Source organism: Phoenix dactylifera, chromosome 6 (genome assembly GCF_051530095.1).
Source record: "Phoenix dactylifera cultivar Ajwa chromosome 6, Ajwa_hap1_PhDact_Kaust_v1.1, whole genome shotgun sequence".
Classification (NCBI taxonomy): domain Eukaryota; kingdom Viridiplantae; phylum Streptophyta; class Magnoliopsida; order Arecales; family Arecaceae; genus Phoenix; species Phoenix dactylifera.
In genome coordinates, this window is record NC_143195.1 from 29199246 (window position 1) to 29226472 (window position 27227).

General features: G+C 37.4%; 1 protein-coding gene across 6 annotated transcripts; it reads right to left on the reverse strand.

Annotated features, from left to right (window-relative positions):
- Positions 1-64: 64 nt before the first annotated feature.
- On the reverse strand, positions 65-24358 carry LOC120106021 (CLIP-associated protein-like). Of its 6 annotated transcripts, none has more exons than XM_088723546.2 (22): positions 24227-24358; positions 23754-24108; positions 22662-22817; positions 22508-22570; positions 21223-21291; positions 20894-21059; positions 19469-19630; positions 16275-16372; positions 15102-15176; positions 14960-15028; positions 14797-14882; positions 14604-14721; positions 11821-11919; positions 11437-11737; positions 9441-11239; positions 9198-9299; positions 4645-4749; positions 4464-4538; positions 4301-4369; positions 4126-4194; positions 2014-2115; positions 65-507 (listed from the first exon to the last, which is right to left on the reverse strand). In XM_088723546.2, the coding sequence occupies exons 2-22, from the start codon at positions 24084-24086 to the stop codon at positions 349-351; spliced, it is 4275 nt and encodes a 1424-aa protein (XP_088579672.2). In that variant the 5' UTR covers positions 24087-24108; positions 24227-24358; the 3' UTR covers positions 65-348. The 6 variants fall into 6 exon arrangements, with proteins under 6 accessions (XP_088579672.2, XP_088579671.2, XP_089780119.1 ...); XM_088723545.2 differs by having other exon boundaries at positions 19469-19648; XM_089923993.1 differs by lacking the exon at positions 24227-24358 and having other exon boundaries at positions 23754-24220.
- Positions 24359-27227: the final 2869 nt, after the last annotated feature.

Below are 27227 nucleotides of genomic sequence, written 5' to 3' on the forward strand. Positions count from 1 at the left end.
CACCTACACAATCTTCAAAGGTTTCAACTTCCCGGTCAACTGGATTTTGGCCGCACAGCACTCATTTTGGTGGCAATAAAAACCATTTGGAATGCACACAAATGTTACAAAACGCATAGAACCCCACTATTCACTCCTTTGTACACCAACAATTCAACACTCTAGCCGTTACCACCCACAACCCCCCCCCCCCCCCCAAAAAAAAAGAAAAGAAAAGAAAAGAAAAAGAAAACCCCACTCAGAAAAACCCACATGTTACTGTACAAATACACAATAATGAATAAACAACCATTATGGCACCAGCTCATTCAAACAAATTTTCGGGAAAAATACAATACATTACACTCATCAATGGTTAGCATCAATTGGAGCACCAGACCTTGCCTGTGAAATCCGGTTTGCATAAATGGTAACAAGACGCAGCTGCGTGCTACTAAGCCCCTCTAAGTATGGTAAGAATGCTTTCCCAAGCATGATATAGATATCCACAAGGCAGAACACCACAGTCTGCAAGAAATTCAAAATAAAAGGAAAACGGTAACGATTCCCATTTAAATAGATCCAAGGATAAAACCTGCAGGCATAAATCAAAATGTTGCAATATTCATCATAGGTAGCAAATGATATGTCTAGGGCAGTCTAGTCTGTGGGCGATCTAGTCTACCAATAATGTGTGGAGGACAAAAAACCAATGCTATAATACTTAACATTTGATGCATGAGGCCAGGTTGGCTTGGCTTAGCAAGTTCTTAGAAGCAACACTATGCAATGCATCCTGCAATGCCTCACGTTGCAGCAACAAGTAAACAAATCAGACCGGACTGAAAGAACACAAAATGAAAGCTTTGCAAAAGAGTTGAAACAGTCTTGCCACTTGGAATATAGGGATGTTACCCGTTGCGCAAGGTAAATTTGGACGCTTTAACATGATTAAAAAGGAAAAGTTTACAAGGCAAATAACATTTACAATATTAAATAACTGGCATCAGACAATGTAATAACCAATCAGGATGACCGGACAAACAAGGAAGGCAACCAGGAACATTAAGGGATGATTTAAATGCCTGATGGTCGCATCCAAAGATTTGATCTGCTCATATCATGATAGCAAAGAGGGTTCCGGGATTGAGGGGTTGTGGATTCCATCATCTCAAAATTTTAGGGACTAGAAAATTAGCCTTTTCAATCAAATGTTATCCACGATTACTATGATCCGGAGCATCTCAGTAATTCATAATCTATTCAAATACTCTTCCTGGAGACCACCTTTGCTGGAGACTACTGAAGAATTGGGGGTGTCAGTGCTTGATAACATGAGCATCCCAACAGAAACTAAATAACCCACAACCATTTCAGGCACCATATGTATTCTACATATGGGTATATAGGTTATGTCATCCTCAGAGAGAATGCTGAAGAATCAACAAATGGCTTATATGAAAAGTACGCAAAGCAATTAGAACAATGACCAACCCATTTTTTATTTCTGAACTGTAATGAAAACAATGAAACTCGGAACCATTAATAAGATAATTTTCTAGAAGCAAAGAAAGCAACAAACTAATAACTGTTAATAAACAAAACAAAATGTAGCAAAGGTTAGTAAAGCAGGATTGCAGTAAGAATCAAAAGGCAATATCAGGATCATATGGATCCGTTAAGGCAAAGACCAAGCAATTATGATTTCTCCTGTACGGCCTTGCATTTTCCCTATTTGCTTATGGAAATCATCGATTGTCATGCTTCTTTTGCCATTAGAAACAACATAGACATCTTTAAGTCTGAACCTTATTTAATATGCCAAATACATAAAAATTGATAACCTGGAGTTATCTCTTGTCTTTCCTCTCTCTTTATAAGAAAAGCATCAACGCAAAGTTCCTTCACGTCTAATCCCCCAAGAAGTCATTTTATGAATGATGCAAAAAAAGGCATCATAAAAAAGTAGAGTAGAAAATGCATAATGAACAATGCAACTCCATCTACATTGTCTAAAAGAAGTAAAATCTATACCTTTCGAACATCTGGACTTTGATTTCCAAATGCATCAAAAAGTGCAGGTAGAAACGATGGCAATTGAGTCATTAATTCCTCATGTGAAAGCCGACCAACAAGCTGGAAAAATTGCCAAAGAATTAGAATGTTAACCGACAATCTTAATTGCTTCAGCGTAGAGTGTTAACTTTCCAAATGACGATAATAGCCTCTATGCTGGAATTATAATGGCTGCTGCTGCTGCTAGTACTTTTACCAATATTACAATCATAATCATTTCATCAATTATGATAGTTATTATTTTTGTTGCTATTTTTAATTATAAAGAGCAAGTTTTAAGTCTCATTTAGAACAGAAACTGTATACAGCTTCACCTAATACAGGCTCAAGTCACATAGTGTGATGCATTTAAAAGAAACTGATGCAATTGGGTTAATAAATCAATAATACAAATAGACAGGAAGCAAACTTCAAATATCCTAAAAGGATTTTTCGTCGTCTCTCTCTCTCCCCCCAAAATCTGCCTGTCCACTTTTATTTCCTCTTCTTTTGTTCTTGGAGATATAAGACCTATGTTCTCTTACTGGACCTCTAACCTCACCTTTCTCTCCAAAGAAGAAAGATAAGCAAAAGCCTCAAACCATAATAAAACGTAACCAAAGAACCTAAATTTCTGCTTCGCTCACAAAAATAATGTTGATATGTGAGATCAAACTTTTGAACTCCTAAAAACCCATCTTACTGATTCTAATTTTGTCCTCAACAAACAGACATTACATTCATTGTTATTCCCACTACCACAATATTCTCTCCCTTAAAGGTTGGTTGAATGGATGTGTGAAAAATGAAAAATGGACGGAAATGGTGATTACAACTGTACTATTTCCTTTGATAACTATGGTAGTTAAAGGGTTAGAATAATGACTATGGTAAGGCACAACATGAACATGTTTATATGTAGGGGTGTCAATGGAGGTTGATAACATGCTATGGTAAGGCACAACATTACATTCATTGTTATTCCCACTACCACAATATCCTCTCTCTTAAAGGTGGGTTGAATGGATGTGTGAAAAATGAAAAAAGGACGGAAATGGTGATTACAACTGTACTATTTCCTTTGATAAATTAGAATAATGACTATGGTAAGGCACAACATGAACATGTTTATATGTAGGGGTGTCAATGGAGGTTGATAACCTGCTAATCCAATCCGAAATTGACCTGAAGCATAGGGTTTGGGTATGGAAAATAAACCCAATAAGCCATTACGCTGGGTTTGGGTTCCGAATAAGACCCAATGTCTTATTGGGTCAGTTAGGATTTAAGTAGATCCATACCCGAAAACCCAGAACTGAACCTGATTATACACATACAAACATAGGAATACACACACACAAATAAATTAATAAACAAATACGTGTCTATCTATCATTTTTTTAATCATAAAAGAAACTAATCAAAGTAGAAAAGTAAAACTGTAATCCATCTTATTCCATCAAATTCCTATCCATGACATTTGTTGTAGTCTTTCTATAATATATTTTTGGTGTTTTAATATTATACTGAGTTTGATTATTGTAAGAAAATTTTCATTTATGTCATTGACTGCATGGATGCTTAGGTAACAAAAGTAATAGTTAAATAGAAGTCTTCTTTTAGATATAATTTTTATATCTTTCTTAAAGTTTCATGTTTCATAGTTCATGTGGTAACTTTTTGTGTGCATTAAGTAATTTGAAAAGAAAAGTCCAAAAATGTAGCAAAATAACTTGTTAAATACCCAACATATACCCAAAACCCGACATTTTTGGGTCCAACATAGGATATAGGTACAGAGTTTGTGCTCGGGTTTGGATCTAATAAATAAAATTCGGATTTGGGTATAGATATGGCCAAACCCGACCGCAGCCTGCCTCATTGACATCTCTATTTATATGTAAACATAGTTATACGACTTGTTATGGCTTTTATGATGAACTTTGGGTTAATTTTGCACTTCATGTGCAAATAAATTTACACCATAATAGTTTATATGATAAATTTCTTGAGGCTTAGTAGCATACATGTTAGAGAACAATCAAGACAGCTATTTAGGATGATTCGTGATGCTAGATTACTATAAATTACCTTGGTTAAACAGTTAATGCCAATAACAAGAGTCTTCTCATCATCACTGACCAATAATGGTACAACAACCTGCAGAGTTTATCAAAGAGAAAAAGAGCATGATGAAAATGTTTACCTCAGAAGTTTGTATGATTAATCGAATTCTAGTAAACAGGTTATAGTGAGATTCACTTACAGTAAGACATCTAAATGGATCATACTGAGCTAACACAATATTCAAACATTGGTGTGCTTCATTTGAAACCTGGAAGAAAAGCATAATAAATGAACTAATATACAACAAAACTACAAAGGTATAATGTCAAGGTCAGCTAGAGCAGAAGAGAGAAGTATAATACCTTTGCAACCACGTCTTTGGTCACACGAAGCAATTTTTCAACAAAAATTTCAACAGAATCTTCAATCGCCTCTTTCTGAAAGTAATAGAACATATCGGTAAGCAAGAGGGAACAATCTCAAGACTTAAAACTACTTTGCTCATACAATTGAAAGAAGAATTCTTAGCTAAGTGTCCAAAACCTGATTTTTGAGCATTTCAGCTATCAAAGAAAGAGAGAGTTCCCTTGTGGATGAATCAGAATCGTCCAAAACCTCAAGCACAGCTGTTAAAATTTGATTGAAATACTGCAGACACGATAACTGAAATTAGTGTGCAAACATCTGATGTCCAATTGTTTAAGCCTACTAGTAAATCAACATATATACGACAAATATCAAAACCAGGAAAACTGTCCAACCTTGATATGCAAACACATAATATTATAATATTAAAATTAGGAACATATTCCAACAAGATATGAATGAGTATTCGTATAAAACATTTACCATGTATGTCTTGGGAGATGTTAAAAGGTTAATTTGCCGAACACAGTACAGATTTAATACATAGATGTAGTAGTGTTGAATAATGACCATGATATTTTTACATAAGGTAGAGAAGCAACGCATGGTTTATCGACGAGTCTACCATCTGGCATCTCCTAACAATTGACAGCCTTGACTCAATCAAAACATTGCATTAATCAATGGTTAAACTAAGCTAAAACTAGTGGACCCTTGTTCTCATTCTTTACAATTATGGGCTAACTGCAGTCAAAACAAATTTCTTCAAATGCCTTCTCACAAACTGTAAACATGTTCTACTACACTGTATTGTCCTCTTTCAAGAATTTGTACATTGCTTTGTTGGGGTCTCCTTCAATCCAGACTATACATTATAAAATATTGCTTTATTCTTCATTACCTTATACACCATTTTTTTTGACAAACTTCAACACTTAGTTTTGACATGGGTAACAGTACTCCATTACTATATACCATGCATTCTTTATAATTCCAATCTATAAGTTAATATTCTCTTCAATTGTTCCTTACCCCAAATAACAACTCACAGGAAGTCATTTGGGTTTGTTATATACTCATTGAACTTTGGATTGGGTTAGCCCAAGCTAGCCCAGATAATGAATTCAAATGCAGAGGCCCTATATAGGATGCCGCTCACACCAAGGCTTGGCCCTTGAAAAGTAAGCCCAGTCTCATCTAAGCTTGAAATTTTATCACCTCCTCTCTTGTATCCCACCGGAAATCCTATCCCATCCTAATCACTTTCAATCTTAGCCTAACACCTAACAATTGTCCAAATCCTCTGCCTTCTCTCCATCTTCAACTTAGCAAGTCTAATCTAAACCCAGCAACAATTATACCCACACGACATTATCAAACCAAGAACATACAGTAAAATTTACAAAAAGGAGGAAGAAGATCAAAGGGATGGATGGGAGCATCCATGCAACAAAAACCTGATCCTGCAGCTGTCTTCCTAAGAAAATACATGATACCACATTGTCAACCTCTTTCAAGCATTCAGCATGACATATAAAGAGAGTATACTCTTAAATGAAACCGCTATTGATGGTTTGCCTCAAAGATGGAAAAATTACAGGGCACCACCTTGCTGCTACTTTCAGGAGAGTGTCTATCAGAGAGATAGGAAGGATGATAGTAACTAATTTGAGCAGGTTTTTGGAAATTCATGCTAAGGTCATTTTCTACAGAGGTTCAGTTTATTTGATGTTTAATGAAATCAACAAGATTTATATACAGAGACAAGCATTAAGTACTTTTTGAAAAAATGAAAAATAGAAGCAGGCTAAGCCCAACTCTCATTCAGGATTAAGATCAAAACTTGAACCAAACATTTCTTACACTAGGCCTAGACTAACCTTTCATTGACCACAATGGTCCAATCAACTAATGCCTATCTTATAGTTCACAAGCATATGAGTGAAAATTGCCTGAACCTAACTGAATCACCCCCTCCCCTGCAAAAGAAGCCAAAAGGGGAAAAAGAAAAAAAAGGAGTGGAAGATTTTAAATACCATCAAACGACATCATTCAAATACTTGCTGTTAATCAAATCAAAACACTGCCCATTTGAAAACCCAACATTCAGCCACTGCTTTACTTGTCCTATGTATGTCGAAAAACTTTTACTTTCAAACCCAACTGACCAGCAAGAGGCTTTAGAAAAGATAACAACTTAAAAATCCTCTATATTACTAATTGAAACTTGAGGTTTCCTGAGAACATCCTCAACACAGCAATTTCAATTTGAAGACACCTCTCCAGACAACAATACCAACCAGATAATTCTTTCCAAACAACAACAATCTCCAATCAGCTTCTAGGAAACCAAACCTCTGGCACTATAATTTCTTACATCTCACTCCTTCGGCCATAATAGTTCTGAAAGCTTGAATCTAGACCAAAAAAACTTACTACCTTCAGAGGGAAATAACTACTGGCGCATAATCAAGAAAATCACTCCAAACTCCTTACTAGACTACAAACTAATAAATGAATTCGATGGAAGATATTAACAAATGACTCAGCCTCCAGTTGCCTTGTTCTCAAGATTTTGGATGCAATTTGGTTTCCAATAGGTTTGATTGGAGATTATAAAAACAATGGAATACTTCACTGCCACAGAAACATCTTCACTCTATGTCAATCCTGGTGTTTTATGTACTCACGACACTAAAAGCCAAGAATCATACCAGAATTTTCTTGTGGCAAGTCCTTTTACTTTAAATTCCTTGCTAGCTCCCAAAATCTGGGCCAAATTCACTGCACATGGCCTTATTGGCGATACCTCACCAGACCATGAATGGAACATCCAACAACACATTCCAAAAGCTGTTTCTCCTGATGATGTCTTTCCACAGCAAAATCTAATTCTTGCTTCCACAATCATTATTTTAAGTACTAAAAGATCATAGCCTATCACATCTACCTCAAAGTATTTATGGTCAATGATGATCCTGGAAGAAGTTTCTTTCGGACCACAAGTTACCCAAGACTGTTGGAGCACAAAACGAAAATACTTCACGTATTTAGACAGTCTCACTAGATAAAATTAAACATCTAGTATATGACAAATATCATCTTCTATTCAAGTGAAATAACAAGAGGAAAGTGAGATAATAAGACAATGACACAAAATTCGCTGTCTCAACACTAGATCTCGTACTGGTACGAATGTAGTACAATGTGGTATCGGAGGTCCGTTCAGAATACCAAGATTCAGTATGCCCCTTATACCAAGTCTCAAATCGGTACCGGTACAGTACGCTCGATACGGGGCGGAATGCACTAGTATGTCAAACCATGCAAGGAAAGTTATAAATGCCTAGAAAAGGTTGTGTGCAGATGAGCTCCAAATCTCAGTGTGAAGCAGTTTCACTTAGGAATTAATCCTAAACTATTTAAATCACTCTTACAAGATCTCTTACAAAAGTGATTAAAGAAAAGGAGAAAAACTGTCACCCATGGAACCAGCTGGTTTCAGCTGAAACTAACCAAAACAGTAAAATACGCATTTAACTTTGGAAAAGTATTGGCCACGACTTTTCTATTTCTGGCAGAATGTTTAAATTTCAGTTGAAACTAACAAACAGGTGAATTATTCTGTAAGATGACAAAATCAGCTACAAACTCCAATTGAAGATTGGCAGAAGATAATACTTCGAGCTTTTTCATTCATGCGTCCATGAACTGGACTGTGTGATCCTTTGTATAAGCCACAGAAAACAGTGCCATTCACATGTATGGGTGTCATTATTGTCATATTGCTTGTAACATGACAATGCAGTTGTAATTAATCATAACTAGATTTAGATACATGAGTGATACATGAGACTTTTGATCAACAAAATGCACTTCATATCAATTGCATAATGCAAATGTGCAACAAGGACAGCACTTGATCAAGACATTGTTTCTGTGAGGCTCATATCATGATTCCTTCTCTCTCCACTTGAACCCAGTTACTCATGAACTTTCATCATATCATCAATCACAGGTGATCAGTGTTTGATGATTATGCAGCTAACCTATTTAGCACTTTTAGATGGCATTTGATTATAGACACATATATATATGTCACTAATGCCATTTTACAATGACAAAACAACACAAAATAAAATTGGATGACCATAATCTTAATGGATGCCCATCCGTAGAAGAATCTCCAACAAAGTAGTTAAGTTGTTCTCAACTTTTTAATTAACTGCAAAAAAATGAAAGTTTTATTCCATAAGAGACTTGCATATAGAAAATTATTTCATTAAATGGGATCCTATATACAAAACTGTGAGAGGTCATAATAAATGTGAAGCTTTTGTTAAACAACTATGATATTGGGGGTTTTGTGCAAACCCATTATTCTGTTACTGTCAGCCAAAATTAAATTTCAAGATTTATAAACTCCTCCATAGAACTGAAACTTGCTAGGCCTTTATATGCCAAAACCATAAGCACTGGAGATTAAAAGTCTCACAGCACCTAGCCTCGCTAGGCTTTCCTGTTCAATATTAGTATAGAGTATAGACTTAATATGTAAGTTAGAAACTTCAACCTATACATAATTAAGAAGCTTCAAGAACTGAAATAATCAGAAACGGTACCAATTTCTATCTATGATTTATAACTATATTTGGAAAAAAAAATTCATATGACCAAAAGTACTTTTATCAAGGAACACAAGCGGTTACAGATGAAGGCAAAATATGTACCTTGGCCCAGATAGAACCATCCTTAACCACTGAAGCGTCAATTAATCGTTGCAATGCCTCATGTTTTATAAGACTAGAATTAGCGTCATTGCCATTGCATATCTATGAAAAAAATTGTATATTATTAGAAAAATTTACATTTGCTACCTTACAAACTTGATTCCCTAAAACAACATATTCAACTGAAGATTCTCATCAGTGAAATGACATTTTCTAAAATATAAGATTAAACTTAATACTCACTTGATGAAGAAGTTGGGGAATACTAGGTCCATTAACTGTTGTAGGGCTGTTCTTAACAGTGTTGAGCTTCTCATCGATGATTTCGATATTTTGAATGACTTCGCCACCATGAGTCAAACCAGCAGCCTTGTGCCCATCAGAACTGACCAGTCTATTGAAATCTAAACATGGAGTTGTTATGGAACTCTCATGATCCATGTTATGATCTGTTTCTAGGTGAATTGTCCTTGACCCAGTACTGTCTAATGTAGAGTCAGTATTGAGTTTTAATTCGCCAATTTTGGGACCAAGAACCTCCTTGTTTGAGCTAACTTCAACAGTTTGATAAGAATGTTTTTGAGTTTCATAAGAAGCTGTCTGAGCAATGGAAATATCAGGTTGGGTTGATTCTTGCATAGAACTCCACTTTCGCGCTCCTTCACTATCAATTGAACCTGCTGAATGCCAACCAAAATGGTGGCCTTTCTTCAACGTCACAACATAGCCTTCCTCAGAAGATGTTCCAATAATATCTGCCTGATCATAATGAGATTTGGGACGCTGACGTTCTTTCTTATTCTGCAAGAAATTAACTAGATCAACCTCTATACGAGGTGTATACTGCTTAAGTGCTCGCCTCAAAGAGTTCTGATCTTCAACTGATAAACTGAGAATAAAATTCAGCACTGCAGCTGAATCAAAATGGGAATAAACTGATATGATGCCAGATATAGAAGCTTCTTTCAGTTTTGTGTTTTTATCATTGACTAAAGGAGCTAATTTAGCAAGCCATAGCTTAAGAAAACCACTATTACTATAACCATCAGAATTCATTGCACATTTGTTGAAGGAGTTATTTGCAAATTGAATAACAGCCAATTTTGCCTTTGGAGACCGCTGTTCATCCAGGGAACGCACAAGAGCAGGAAGCAGTGAATCAATACTGTAAGTACTACCAACAATTTCCAAGGTTGTTGAACTTGGTTGCCTAACCAACTCCTTCGGGTCTATCAATCGAGAAAAGACATGCGGTAAGATTCTCTCAAGATAACTCTCAAAAGGTTTTCTGCATGCTGGAATAATTTCCGCTAGTGTGGAAAGAGCTGCCTGTGCAACTTTGTGGTGAGGATCGTCCAAGTATCGGAAGAACAATTTCATGACTTTCTCAAAGCTTTGTGTAACTTCTTGAATACCTTTGGTCCCTTGCTGCAACAGAGTCCGGAGATAACTAAAAGCAGAAACCCTAGCTACCCAATCTGAACTTGGACTCAGACCCTCAGTGAGTGCATCATTTAAAGATGCTGGACCATCCATATAATTAGACATTTCACTCACTAAGAATTGGTTATCATCAAAACTGCTTCTACCACTTGCAGAAGCTCTTCCTGTCACCTGCTTTCTCAAAAGAGGCCTCTGAAAATTAGGAACATAATTACTTTGTGAATCCTTGTAAGGTGTCTCAAGATACTGCCTATCTATATGCATGTCAGGTAATCGCCTAGATGGTCTGACATCAGCATTATCTTCCATAGCACTTCCCTCTTGCAGCCTTTCAGATGATCTTTTCATGTAAGGCAAAGACAAGGCTGATAAGGAATCAGATGACCGATGACTGGCATAAGAAAATTTGGAAAGGTCCCTTGAAACTTGAATCTGAGGGTTTGTGGGATTGGTGAAATTTGAACCGCCATTCCTTGTACCACCTCTCACAGTGTTACCTGTAGTTGAATCAGTCAACACTAGATTCTGTAAAGAGAGATGATTTGAAGCAGGAGCAACCATGGTAAATGGTGGATCATGAACAGATGGAGAGTCAACTCCTGCACTAGGAAAAATAGGTTAAAAAAAAACTTTAGCCCTTTTGGACATCCTCAGCAGTTAGTAGAATGACATAATGAGCATTAAATTCAACAGATAATCATACTATAACCAGAAAATCGGCAATCCAAACAGTTAACTAGATCCAAGCTGGTTGAGTGTGAAATTTAGGAATTATGCTTCTCAGATATATTTGCACCTCTCAACAAACTTTCAATGGCCGAAACCTTTTGTTTGCTTGCATGAAGCATGCTTTCAAGGCTTCTGTCAGAACCTTTACCAAGAGGCTTTGATTGTGATAAAGGAAGGCCGCCCAAAGAAAGAGATGTTCCTGAAGCAATGTTTGCCCTTTTGTCCATTGCAACAATGGCAGAAGTACCGTATCCAGGTACACTTGGAGTACTAGCATGAGAAGGAGCACGTGATAGCGGTGTGCCTCTGTCACGAAGTGAAGGAGAAGCATATCTTTTGTGCATACCTCCATCTTCATCATTTATTATCTGCACAAAGTTACGTCATAACAATAATCAAAATTTGTAAGAAACAATAGGAATTTCTTATACCTAAACAAAATATGGTGTACCCTTTGAATGACTGGATCGAAGGATGAAAAAAGACGACGTGAACGCTCTGGCCAAGTTTTTGCAAACATCCGATAGCAACTTCGTGCAGTTGAACGCACCTACTCAGTTTCAATAAGCCATTTATCGCTTTTAAACATGACATAGCCAAGTCATTTGCATGATAATATAACTTTATCAAATAGTACACTACAGAAAACCTACGGTCCTGCTAATGTTAAATTATAAACTTCAATAATAACTATAGGCAAAAGGATGTTTATGCTGATAATTATACAGAACACTAATCCTCAGCTGATAAAGGCTGATACAAGTGTCTATCTCAACTTAGATATGGTTAAGTGGTTATAATTACTTGAACCTCGTTAACCTATCCCTAACATTTTCTCACAAAGAATCTAGAGTATAAGAAATACTTTAGGCGGCGAGATATGATGCAAATCAATGGAACAAATGATAAAATCTGAAGTCACCAAACATGTTACCTCTTACTAAATTAAACAAGAATTTTCAGCTCTGATAATTCAGTTCAAACTTCAAACTAATCAGTTCTTGACTCTCTCTCAAGGTTGTTTTTTTACGTTGTGTTTTTTAGCATTTATGTCATCACATTCATATTCTACTTTTCATCTCCACTTCCCCTCCAACATTTTTCAAATTTTAAAACATCAACCTTATTAGTATTTTCTGATAAATTCCTTTAACTCCAAAATGTTATAACCATTTATCCATTTCCCAACTATTTGGGGTCAGCTCTTTAACTCTAAAATGCACGAGGCAATATTTCATCAGCATTCTCCCCATTAGCTACTATAATATGATAAACATGTTACTGTGCTATTCTTCATATCCCAACCTCATATAAGCATATATCCTTAAGTATCTATTTGCTCTAATTATTTGTCATCCTACTAAAGTGCATATAAATATGCTAATATTCTAACTCACAGATATACTGATCTACAGGTATAAAATGATCCAATAATTTCCTTCCATATACCATTTTATCACTTAACAGTCACTACTATTATCAACCATGGTTTTAAGTTTCAGCACGAGTACTAAAACCAAAACCTTCTAACCAAGAATCAAACCTGGCTTCAAAGCTTTAGCCAAAAATAACTCATTAAGCCAAATATATTGTATGGACAAGTTTCTTTCTCATTTTGTTTTTATTTATTCATTTCATCAGACTTTGTGGAGCACTTTTTCAATATTAAACTCAGATATTTTGTACTTTAAGCAACTTTCAAAGAATCATGGTGTCAGGTTCCATATGATTTAAAGATAAGTTATTATTTTGGCATATATTTGACTATCCTAGAGCTCAAATCTCATAAACACGTCAATTAATATTTTTCAGATTGTGGGTTGAAGTCCAATACCTCTATTGATACCCTATAGGTACAGTACTATACCGTACTGATACACGGCATGCTTCTTCATGTCAACATAGCAGACAAAAGCTGATGTACCATGCATCAGTGGGGACCAGTATCCAGAGGCATAGTGATACCTGTAGCTTACAAATAGTGTATGGCCGGTACTAAGCAGTACGCACCAATACTTAAATCCTTGTTTAAAATTGTCATAAAACAATAAAATGATTTTATTTTATTTTATAAATTACACTTTTTATGCATTTCCACATGAAACAATTGAAACCACAAATATAAGTCCCAAAACATACAAAATGCTCTAAATTAAGTCAGACCTATTTTATTTCCTAGTTTTTTTCACTCTCTTTTTTAACTTTTATATTTGATTTTATTTAATTTCAAAATGGGAGATAAAGCTGTTCAAGCTGAAAATCAAGCTGTCTTTGAACCTCGTTCCAACCTGTAAATTAACACTCTGCTGTCCATAAGCAACATGCATGAGAGGACCCTTACATGGATACCAAGAATCATATGTCTGACACTCAACAAAGAAGGTCTAAAGAAGCCGAGTAAAGGTCGTTTTACACTATACCCTTGCCAATCCAGTCTAGTCCGAAGCACTTTACCCTTTAAGATTCAAGAACACTTTCCTTTGGCTCAACAATCACCTACTTAACTCCCATATACAGGCCTTTTTTAAGTCAATAAGCATATGTTCGGCAAATTTCATACAATTTTCGAACCAATTGCCTCCACAGCAGGAAAAAATGAAATGTGAAATAAAAAAATAGATATAAAAAAGACAATATTATAATACGAATGAATAAAGAATAAGAGAAAAAGAAAAAGCATACGCATATAAGTGCTATGTTACATGGATTTGGGTATGAGTGTTTAGCTGGTTATATGTCCATATGTCGATCCTTTAAATCTTCAAAAAGAGTCATAGCCAGGTGACCTACACACAATCATTTCTAACTGGAGGGTTCTGGTGCTTTTGGAAAACCAAAGAGTCCAGATAGCATACAAGAGGACTCCACAATAAAAACACAAATCCTTACCCAAAGAAAAAAAAAATTGAAACAACACTTATAATAGCAAGCAGACACCAGACAAATGGTAAATCAGTTGATTCCTCTAATTTAAATTCTTGATGCACTTTATCAGTTTTGATAATGAATGAAAGGAAGATTATCTTTTCAATTGGATAAAATTAATTAAAGAATTTCTTTTTCCATTCAATACTTAAATTGATTTAATGTTGCAAAGAGAATAAGAAACTTTTTTTTTGTGCTGCTAGACATGTGTTGATGCTATTTCAGAAGAATATTAACATCTTATGTAAATCTTTCTTCATGATTGCTTTAAGCAACTTTTAGCAAAAGATCAATCACCATAGCACGCACCTCACTCATTGCATCTGCCACACAGCACTTTATAAGATCTTCATAAAGATCAGCCGAACGATGTATTTCCAGAGAATCAGCCCAGTACTCTAGTATTAGAAGTGCATATTCACAACACCTGATATAGTGAATATGTATAATTGAATAATGGCTGGAGCAAAAACATAGATTATTAAATAGGAAATGGTCCTACCTAGCACGAAGAACTGCATTCCGATCATTCTTTGCAGTATCAGCTATCCGAGGAAGAACACGAGCAACCTTGCAGTTACGCAGCATCTGGAAGACAGACAACAGGTCTCATGATTAGTGAAATGTCTCATTTAAAGGGAAGCAAAAGTTCTATCCTCTCATACAGTTTTTATGCAGTTGTCTGCAGACTCGGCAATCACAAGAACAGTTATCACCACAAGCTTAAAAAGCACCTGAAAATTAACTCAAAAGTTAGTAATCATTCAGGAGAATAAGATCATACTCTCAGAGATAAGAGCAATTTACCGGAATGTACATCTCAGCACAGGCCTCAAAGTCCCCCAAAAGTTCCTTCGATAATAAGCATAGCAGATGGCAGGCCTAAAGATAGGAAGCACATTTATCAAACAGCAAAGACTAAAATCCCATATTATTTTCTCAATGCAGTATAGTGATAGAAAACATTTAAATAAGTAGTGTAATGAACAAGGAAAGGGGCACACAATTTGTTTTTAAAACAAGAAACATACTACCACCAGTACATGTAAATGTCAATTTAGTTTATAATTGTCGTGAGGCATCAACAACCCGAAACAAACATGACACCCATGTTCATTATCAAAATGTTCATGAAACCACAAAATGATTTGAGATAATCCAAAACTATCGGTATAGATGAATGGCTAAGTATATAAACATATAAGGGCCGCAGATATGGTCTTAATATACAAAAGTCCATGAAATGCACAGCAAATGATTATAATTAAGCAAAGCAAGGTTTCCTCTGAAATTCAAAACAAGAAAAAACACACAAAAAAAGATTCCCATGGATACCATGTATGAAATTCACTGTATGCAGGTTATGAATAGAATATCTTCAACATTTGGTAATTAAATACAGGTACATAATTTGTATTGGCTGTCACAAAGGCCTCAGGAAACTATGTATGTGTAGATTTCGTGATATAGATATATAACTTGAACTAGAACTTATATCTTCAACCACACTAACATAACTTACAAAACTTAGTAAGTTCAACATATCATACCTAGCTACTTCAGTAAATGGCAAGTCTGTAAGAGAGCCAACGTAAATGCCCCAAGATGAACTTAAGAAAAGACCTTGGTCATAAACATAAAATATTATCTACGACTGCATCTACCAAAACATTCATTTATCGCACAAAATAGACTATAAGAGAATGCACATAAGACTTCACATTCAAATGTTTCAGACTGGAAAACTGGAATTGGCTGTTATCTTAGACAAAACATGAATACCATTTGGATAAGGCTAGTTCACCACTTCATTGGCATATGCCATTTATAATATATTATTCTAAAATGAAATAAAGATATGTGTTTCATATCAAATTAGAATCAGCTTTAAGGAATATATCTTGCCAGCTGTCAATAGCCAACACTGAACAGCACCGTGACAATCTATGCACCATAACAAAGATAGAATTGAAAGCATACCTGCTTTACTATGCTAGAACGTCGATCTGATAGCTGAGTGCTTAGAGGAGTAACTAACTGCTTTACAAGCATAGGAAATGATGGATAATCCGCAGCACCTGATAGAAATTCAATCAGACTTGGACCAAAAACATCACATAAGTAACAAAGTAATGTGACTATGAATCAAAAGGAAAAAATAATATAACTGTTGAGTAGTGAATCACTACAAAGAAAATGCATTATCCAATAAGGATGAACTGAAGACACCAAAGACAACACTTGCAAGTCACTACAGCAATAAAAATATGAGATTCCTGAGAATGAAACAAGGGGACTATCACTTTGCAAAACCATACATATTCTGAAAAGATGAAAAAGGAAATATTCACAGGTTGGTTAACCTAAATTTCAGGTACTCCCATTAGCATAAAGTGCAAGGAGAACAAAATATTGATCCAAAGTTGAGGTATGCATGATTGAAAAAAAGTTTTAAAAAGAGCGGAGATGAGGATGCATATAGTCCAATTAAACCGAACAAGGCACATGAATGTTCTACATGGATCAGCCCAAAAGTATGATCTTCAATTTGCTCACAATTAAGAATAAAACAAACAGAAACTGAACCAATAGTTGATAATTTTCAAGAAATGATGCAGCCACAAGTTTTCCGAATGAAGCCAGGTATATTCCACAAGGGTCGCAATCATCTACTAACAGGATTTTATGTTCCCGTTAAATCAAAATGCTTTGCCTGGAAGTTTTGGTTCAAATCAATACAAAATCAACCCCAGTTTCAAAATTGTCAGGTAGTGCATGGAAGTTTTGTTGTTTGCTGGAACAACAAACAAGCCTTATCACAGCCCTCGCAAAACAGGATTAGCTTACTAGAAATTTCTACGTATAGGGAGCCCCAAAACCCAAGAACATCACCTTCACCCCAACTGCAATTATTTTAGCATACCACACAATTAGATAAATCCTATCAATATTCATGAAAAGAAGGAAATGCTATGCATGTGGAAATAAAGGACAAGACAAAGGAGCAATGATATAATCAAACGTTCCGATACTCAATTATCATAGAATTGCTATGCAACAGCGCTTAGATACCATGGATTCAATCAAAAATCTAGAAAAGGCTTTCTTTTCCCAAGTACTGCCTGAGTTAGGTCCAGAGGAGTGACAAATAAGAGATCACAAATTGATAAATGACCACCTCTCCTAGTAAACTGAATACATGATATAAAGTCATCCTTGCATATGCATGGAAGCGAAGGGAAAGATCTACATCGTAAAACTTCAATCTACATGGTAAAAGTTCAATCTACATGGTAAAACTTCGATCCAGCATTGAAGTGCATATGTTAGTATAACCAAATAATAGACAACCTTGAAAAAATATGACACATAAACAGCAATAGCCCAATCCACACAAGGGAGTAATATTGAACACCTGGTGTATAAACGCTCTTAGCAAAGTGAGTTCAAGCTAAAAAATTCCAGGCTCCTCCAAAATTTGCCTAGTAAGAAAGATCTTTTCTTCTAACCATCAAATCAACAACACCCTCTATATATGATCCCTCAAGCTGATTATCCAAATCAGATAAAGATTTATTATATGACACTACTTATGATACAACAAGACTTTAAAAGATCAAGGTTTCAACCGGAAAACAAGATCTCAAGTATTTAAACAAGATCAAGGAACACAATTAATAAACTTCTGGCTAGTCTTTTTGGGTAAGATTATGAGTTGTTACAAAAAATATCAGAACCAACCTGGCCCACAGTCCATCCGAACTAGGAAAATGGTAGCACGGGTGCTTCTAAGGCTGATCATGAGTGACACATGATGTTTTTGTTTCCGATTGGGTTGTTCGCTCATGAGGATGCAGGGCATAAATAGGGGGAGTGTTTGAGGGCTTGTGTGGGTGTGTATGTAGTCCTACATTGGTTGTGCACTAGAGAGGTCTCGGGTATTTAAACAAGGCCATATATCCCAATTAATGACCTTCTAGCTAGCCCTTTTAGGTGAGGTCTTAGGTCGTCACAGAAAAATATCTTTGTTTTTTTTTACCTCAATGAGCTCAAACAAAGATATCAGATACTTGCTAATTGCTATATGGATGGTATAGGTCCTGACATATGAAACAAATTCTTCCCAATCATTATTAGATGCTCTGGAGGTTTAGCTAAAACTTCAAAACTGAAACAGAACTTTGCTTTAGGCTGAAAGAGATCAAAAATTATGGTTTCCTCTCTCTCGTCCTCTCTCTCCCTCACCCTCTCTACTATGTCGGTGCGGGCCCAACACGGAACAGCAGGAGGTGTACCGAACCATGCTGCTAGCCAACCGGTATGGGCTACGGTACCAGCACAACGAATCTTGAATAAAACTAATTTTTCACATCCAAATTTATCATATATGGGCTATTTATGCAAAATTTTCATCATTTCTTCAATTCCCTAAATATCAAGAAGCATTCTCTCAGATTTGAAATATTGCAATATTAAACTCTAATGAAAAGGATTAAAAATTTTCAGCATCACTTTTGCTATCCTAGAGCTCAAATGTCATATATATTTACATTGCCATCAAACAACAAACTAAAAAACTATGTTCTAAGCATAAAGTTTTTATATTTTATGAATAGAAATAGAAGTCTTAATCATTCTAGTGAGAAACCACTTGGTAATACATCCGGATATTCCAATACAAGCAATACAGATATATGTTAAAATGATATGGTTTAATTTTTTTTTACTACAACACATTTCTAATTTTTTTTAAAAAAAACAAGATGCAAAACTGAAGTTTTAATATTTGAATTATGAAAAGCAGTTAAACATTGAGTAGCATAGAATAATTAGTGCACCAGCCAAAAGAGTGTTGGAAAACTTGGTTAAGAAAACAATCAATATAGTGCATGAAATCTTAGATCAATTGATTCAGCATTGAATCTGTAAATGGAAACTTTGTCCCTATAATGTCCTTTCCTCATACATTACTTGAAGTATCTTAATTGCAGCGGCTTTTTTATACAAGGGAAAGAACATCAACAATGAATGTAATTAAACAAATATAATCATCTCAAGGCAGCTAGGAGATACTAGCGACTACTCCCATATACAAGAAGAAACACGTCAACAAAATGATCAATAAGATTTGGATGCTTGAATTTAATAAACAGAAATTTTCGATGAAGTAAAACCTCCAAAGACCAGGCCTTCAACTCTTTGCATGGCAGCTATTCGAAGTGACCAGTCTTTTTCTGGTACTAGAGTAGATGCAATCTTCTCGATTTCCTTGATCAATTCCTTTTCGGAGTACACTTTAATTGGGTCTACTGGCTTCTCAGTAACATCGGTTTCTCCTTTAATTTCATATGAAACTAATCAGTAAGAAAACAAAATATCATCCAGAGGCATAAAATTACAGGAAATTATTTGGAAAAAGAGTAGCACCATTTTCAATAAAATTCAAAACATAACATAAATGTGTTGATTCACAAAGTGTCTGCACAATAAAATTCCAATGCATAGAATAATCTTCAACAACATATTCTACTTGGAAGAATTAATATGAGACAAATCAAATTTTTATCGAGCTTGAATAACTAATTTATTTTCAATTATTGAGAATAATTACCCCTTCAGTTAATGTATGTCTGTAGATGCAAATCCCGAAAAAAAGATCAAAACAAACAATTAAAAGTCCCTTCTATTCAAGGATAAGAAATAACATGCAACTTGTGAGAAACATATAGAAAAAAGCTTACAGCAATTGTACGGGCTAAGATTTATCAAACAAAACTCCAACTACATCTTCAGTAACAACTATTGAGAATTACATAAGAACTTCAACAACTCAAACTACTGCCACCAATTGCTTCCCAACCCCCACCCCACCCCACCCCACCCCACCCCAACCCCAAAACACACACACATACACACACTAAAAAAAAAAAAAGACGTGTTGCTTCAATTTGTACCTGCTCTTTGTCTGCCTAATTTTCATCCTAAAAATAAGTAGGCATTTCAGTTAGAACATATATTAACATAAAATTTTGGGAGTTGCCTTCAATATACATGGCTTAACTTTCAAGATATATTTAAAAGAAAAATTGGGTTCACCTAAAATGTAGACATCGTATCTGGAAAATGCAAAACATGATTTGTTAGAAAGCAGAATTAAACTTTGCAACTAGGATAACAATTTGATTAACAACAAATTCAAAAAGTCCACCCACATGAGCATGTGTGTGGGTGTGTGTTGCCCTAATACTAGGAATGCAAGCAAAAATTTTCCTGTCTCAGAATATGGTACATGGAAATGTATTAAAAAAATGCTAGAACAAAAAATAGTACACATAGGAATCCAAAAGGATTGTATTTTCAAAGTGAATTATCTTTGCCCATATTTTTCCACAAGGATTGCCAATACTAGGTTAGTTGATTAAGAATAGCACTCCAGGCATTGTCTCGTTCTACAACCTCCAACTTTTGCAAAGCAGAAGACATAGCAGGGACAGTATCAAAGTCAGGTAATTATGTAATTGAGTGGATCCTTCAACAGCACATGCAAATGGTTTTAACATTTCCATGATATGAATGTACCAAGGTAAAAGAAGACCAACCTCCGGAGAACAAGGATTCCCTTGGAATGCTCTTGGTCTTTGGACTGCTCCTTTTCTGAGTAGAAGTGAATGATTTCAGTTCTGTAGAAATAAAATGAGTTCCAACTCCATCGGATGGACGAACCTTTGGTTCTAATTTTTTTAACCTGGCATTCATCTCTTTCATCTGCAGTATAAAAAGTGGTATCAAACCAAGAACTTTATAATCAATCAACCCTTCAAAAGCATTGGGAAAAAATTCTCAAAAGCTTAGCAATTAAATGAAGCTACAATCTTAAAAGCAATTATAGAGTCGCTACATTAGGTACACTAAAGTCTTGGATGATTACCATGGATGAAGGAAGATGGTAACGCTGCAATTCTTCACGAAATTGAGGTCCAACATGTATATACATCTCCTACAATGAAAGAAGCAATAAGTTGTCTATTTAACATGTTCAAATCATCTAATTTGAAATACCATGTGTTTTATTGCACTCATAACAGCCCATCATTTCCACAAAATTGCTTTTATATGAATTGTTTGTCCATCATGTCCTACAAGCATGTCAACCAGTACATCTCTTTTTTTTTCTTCCCTTGTTCTTGGCCAGCATGTAAATACAGATGCAAATCTAATATATCGGTTCCAAAATTCAAAATTCTCGTAACCTCTGAAGAAGTCTCCAAGCTTCCATTGGACTTGGAAAATGCCTAAATGATGATAAGGGAAAGGAAGGCCTTCCAAAAGAGGATTATGTTCATAGCACAAATTTTAAGCCAACAGCCAATTTAGAAAACAATTTCAAAGCTATATACCTCATTTCAATGATTAAAAGTTCTTATTAGTATGGACAAGCCTTTAATTTCTCAAAACAACACCATTTAACATCATGCAAAATAAAAAATGTGGGTTAAACAAAATTCTTGCATCAAGAGTTCCATAAGCCCCCTATTGGCTAGTTTTGGAGCGATCAAGTATCAAGATTCGATAATAATGGACACTACAACTATTTCATTTGCAAATATAACATTTATCATGATGAAATCATGGATTGAATAAGGTACTGTTCCAAATGTATTACAAAGCCAGAAAGACAGTGGTGATGCAACCAAGGAAAAGTTGGCTTTCAGCATGTTAATTATTTTTGCTATTTAGACCATGGATTTTATGTCTAGCAATCATGATTTCCTTGTCTTTGCTTTTTACACACTAATTCTCCACAATAGCACCATGCAAGTTTTAAGCTACCCAGCATGCTGCATGTGAAGCCAACCTATACTAACACAAATTTCTTTTCGAAGTTTATGAACACAGAAAAGGTGTCAGAATTCCACAACCATAACCATCAAGGGTCCCAATTATTAAAAGTCAGCTTTATAGGATCATCATTCACCGAGCTTCCCTATTTAGAGCTTCCTCTGATGTTACCACAGTTTGATCATGATCAAGTGCTTTTTGGATTGTCTCATGTCTTTTAATTGTTGGTTATCCCTACAACATCTCAATTTTCTTACATACAGAAACTTTGCCATATCCTTCCCTTACAAGGCAATAGGACAAATGTACAGAAATTATAGAGTAGTATATGACAAGTGGAAACAAGACATAAAAGCAGGTTCACCCATACAAACCTCAATACACAAGGTCACAGCTTCCCTAATGCTATGGTTAGGATCATTCAGCAATTGCAGAACCTGTATAGTGAAAACAAGTCAATAGCATATGTTTATGTATATAAATTACAAACATAAAAGACATCCATGAAATGGTAAAAACTACACATACAGGAGGAAGTATAACTCGCTGAAGAGTAGGCTCAGTAGTAGCAAAAAGACCAACTGCTGTTGTAACTGTACGCGCAAACTCTTCCCGAACTCTCCAACTTTTGTGCATCCAAGCATAACCCCCAGCTCTTTCAACAATGATCGTGGGTGATGAAACCTGATTAGGACGAACCTTAATAGCTTATCCACATCATAATCCTTTTTCCAGAAGTTATGAAAAAGGATCCCACATATAGAGTTCATGAGCAAGAAATAAACCAAGAAAATTTGTTCCTTCGTGAACACAAAGGTAATTACTCAACCTCAATTTAGGAATAACAGTCAGATATATAGACATACAAGTTTTCCTTATATAAAAAGCTCAGAGTTGGGGGAAAAAAATATGCATACAAATCAACTGTTTCAAAATGCATTAATGTAGACGTATTGTGAAGACTTAAGGGAGGGAAGTGTAGGCAAGAAATTTGGCTTACAAATAGAAAATGTTGAGTTTAACATTCCAAACTACCCATAATTTCCTCAATAACCACTATAAGTTTGTACAAGCATTGAAGAAAAACAGATTCAGAAGTCTTGATGTTTCGAACATCAACTGAGCCCCATCAAAGGCATAGCACTTCATTAGACATTGAACAAAGGTTCCCCCAATAAAAACAGGGAAGAACAATAAACCTTACATCCACCACCTTTTTGTTACCCGCAGAAATTTTGAAAACAGCAACCAAAGAAGCTCTGCACTTCCTCTAGGAAGAAGAATGAGACACAAATCCATCATCTTAACTAGCATGCATCTAGGAAAAGGTTTCCCATTGCCATTGAAAAAAAAAAAGCCCTGATTTTATGAGGTTTAGGCAGAAAATTAGCAGATCCAAAAAGCACTCAATTCAAACTCAAAGCCTAAATTTCACAGGCCATCACGGCATTATTATTCACTCCCCAAATCTTCCTCTCTTCCTCATTCAAACCACACAAATTCTCCTGACAAGACTAATAATTTGTACAGAATCTCAAAAGTTGGAAACTAGAACATTAAAAATTAAGAAACTCAGAAACGATATATGTATTTTTTTAGAGAAAATCCTGAATCCCTAACCTCCATGAGGGTGATCAGAAGCTGTCGGGCAGCATCCCGGACGGGCTGCTTCCCATCACCAAGCCTCTCGACGACGGCGGGCACGAGACCATTAAAATGGAGCTTGAAGTGCTCCCCGGAGAGCACAGCAGCGGAGGACAGCGCCTGGAGCGCGCCCTGGGAGACCCGGAAATTGTTGTCCTTGAGGAGATCCGTGCAGCAATCGACGAGGGCCGTGACCTCGGCCGACGACAGGCTCTTCGTAGACGCCTCCAATAGCTGGTGAAGCCGCTCCACCCCGGCCATCCGCTCTTTCGTGTCCTTCGCCCGCGCCATCTCCATCGCCTCCTCCATCTCGCTCCCCAGGGAGGAGAACCTAAAAAGATTCTCCCTAGGGTTAGTGCTTCGGATCTGGAAGGGCCCTCGGCGATCGGATCTGGCGGAAAAAATTTAGGGAAAAATCAAAAGAAATCGAGCCAAGCGAGCGAGCGAACAAGAGAGAAGCGGGGGGTGTAAGTTGGTGGAAGTTCGGTGCTTGGCTTCTCTTTCGCTGGATATGCCGGGCGACACAGCGAGCGAGCGAGCGAGCGAGCGAGAGAGCGAGAGGGAGCAGCGTGAAGTGACTCTCTCGGAAATCGCCATTACAATTGATGTTATCTACGAAACAGTGCCACTCCTTTTCTTGGTTCGTTCCCAAACTTTTTTTTTAACCCACTGTAGCCCGTAGGAATTTGGTTGTTTTATCGGTTATTGTCCGCATGGAAATTTTTATGCGTGCAGAAAATTGCAGTGACAACCTTACACGAATTTTGCCACGCGTCCACGCCGTCCAGGGGACGGGAGTATTTATGCGGTTGCATTTAAAAATTATGCGGAAGTTTAAGAGAGAAGCATGCTTCTATTGTGGGAATCCATCAAATTATGAAAAGTTCTGGAATTAAAGGTTGGTGAATGGTTAACCCTATTATTTGGTAAATTTACGAGACTCGCCAAAGTTCTTCGCCATCTCCTGCGTGCCTGAGTACTCCGAAGAATTGGCACCAAAGAGAAAGATAAATCACCTTCGTCGCAAACGTGGCGAATTATTAGCCTCAAACGTCTAAGGTCAAACAGCCGGGTCATGTTTCTGGTCTCAGTCTCACGTGGCAGTTATAACCGTGCGTGTATTCATATCGTGCTCGTGTCTGGTTCTTTGATGCCGTCCATTAGGTGGCACTTGGAGTGGGCTATCGAAGGGTATAAATTGGTGGACCCATGGATGGGCGCATGGGGAGGCATAAAAGAGATCGAATGCACCAAAGTCCGTTGAGAGGTAACCATCATTTGGTTGGTGCGAAGTACCCTGTCACTGTCTTTTTGGAATCGTTGATGGTATCTAATAGCTGCTTTGATGCTTGCATGGGCTTAGCGCAATACACATTCCGTATGTTGGAGGGCTGGGATCATTCCAATTGACGTGATCGTCATAACTGACTGCCAGTCCGGATGGTACAAGTATTAAAATCACTGCAATTTCATGATCAAGTCAAGTTTCCCATTCCAACCATGTAGTCAAGCGTTACTATTCTGCCATGCACTGGGGAGGCGTACCCGTGTAATATGAGAGTTAACTAGCCCGGCCATTGCTCAATCTTATGAGGATCCGTGCGGACGTGTATTTAGTCCCATATCGCTTATTTGCTGGGTAGATCTTGGGTACTTATACAGAATCAAGAAACCCAAATAATACCTTTCGGCTAGCCATTTTGGATGAGATCCTGAGTTATTACAAATAGTATCAGAGCGGATCCGGCCCATAACCTATATGGACTAGGGGACACTACAGCATGGATTCATTGAGGCTGATCACGGACTGATCGTGGTGCTTGTAATTAGATTTGAATGGATTGGAACCCTTAGCCTGACGAGAACATCAGAGCTTGAACGGGGGAGTATGTGAGGACCCGTGCGGGCATGTATTTAGTCCCACATCGGTTATTTGCTAAGTAGATCTTAGGTATTTATACAGGATCAAGAAATCCAAATAATACCTTCCGACTAGTCATTTTGGGTGAGATCCTGGGTACTTATATATTAAAATGGTCCAGGAAATGGCAAAATTGGCCAGACGGTGGCATTTTTCGGTGTTATGCAGTTAACCGAGCATTGGGGACAGGCGTGTGGTGTGGTGCGACAAGGTCGGTACGTTGTCGACATATGAGTTGTGATTAGAGGCGCCATTCGTAAATCCTTTGCACGTATCGGTGTCGCAAGGTTTCACGCGTTGGAATAGGCATGGGGTGCGACGCGGCCGGTACCGTGTCGACGTATGAGCTGTGATCTGAGACAGCGTTCGTTGGTCCGATCGAGCACTCGCTCCCGGCCCTTAGTCTCCATAGTTACACCTCTGATTAAAGTCGCATCTGCACGTGCGCAGGAATGTGGCGGCATTTGTCGGTCTAGACGAGGTCGCTTTTGGATAGGGGACTCCTATTGCATTGTGCTCCATTGCCTTCTGGTATGCCGTGTAAGGTGGTGCTGTTGGATCCCGTTTAATTAAACCTTGATCCCGTTTAATTAGAACCCACATCTTGACAAGTGTCACTTGTAAATTCTGATAATCACAAGGGCATTAAGGTAATTGCACGGCAGTGAAAGGTTGTCTTGATGGGGGGTGACTCTTCACGGGTGTAACTAATCACGGCGTTTGGTCCCTGGAGAGGGCTATAAATAGCCTGTCAGACCCCTTCTCTAATACATGCATTAGAAGCTCTCTCTCCAGAAGATCTCTCGCTAATCTCTATTCAGATCGCAACTGCAGATCGGATTGCACACATCTCAAAGTTTAATGCAGGATGGATTTAGCGAATCAAAGTATGATTTATGATTGATTAAACTTAATCATTCCATCAGGTGCTCCGCTGTCGGCGGCCTTATGATGATCCCTCCTGCACGCACGCCAGGATGGAAAAGCTCCACACGCTGGGGAGGTGTATCTGGTATCATGCGGGCGCAACCATGTCGGCATGTGAGTTGTGAATTGGGATGGTGTTCGTTGATTAACGGGAGCTCTTGCTCTCGTGGCCTTCGGCCTCCAGCCTGACCCCTTCGGTCGAAGTCCTGGTCATGTGCGCAGGACTCGTGGCGTTGTTCCTCGGTCCGATTGAGCTCGCTCCCAGGTGAGGGTAAAGATGGGCACTGGGCCGGGCCGCCCATGGCCCGGCACGGCCCGGCACGAAGCGGGCCGTGCCAGGCAGAGCCCGCTTGCTAAAGTAACGGGCCGTGCCTAGCACGGCCCCTTAAAGGGGGCCGGGCTGGGTTACCACTTTCTGGCCCGCGGGCCGAGCCCGGCACGGCCCATAAGGGCTTGGGCTGGCACGGCCTGCGGGCCAGCCCAGAACGGCCCATAAGGGCCTGAACCGGGCCTGGGCCGGGCCAGGCACGGCCCGTCCCCCTTAAAATAAATGGAAATAATTTATTTTAGTAAATTAATAAATATTGAAAACTAAGGATTTA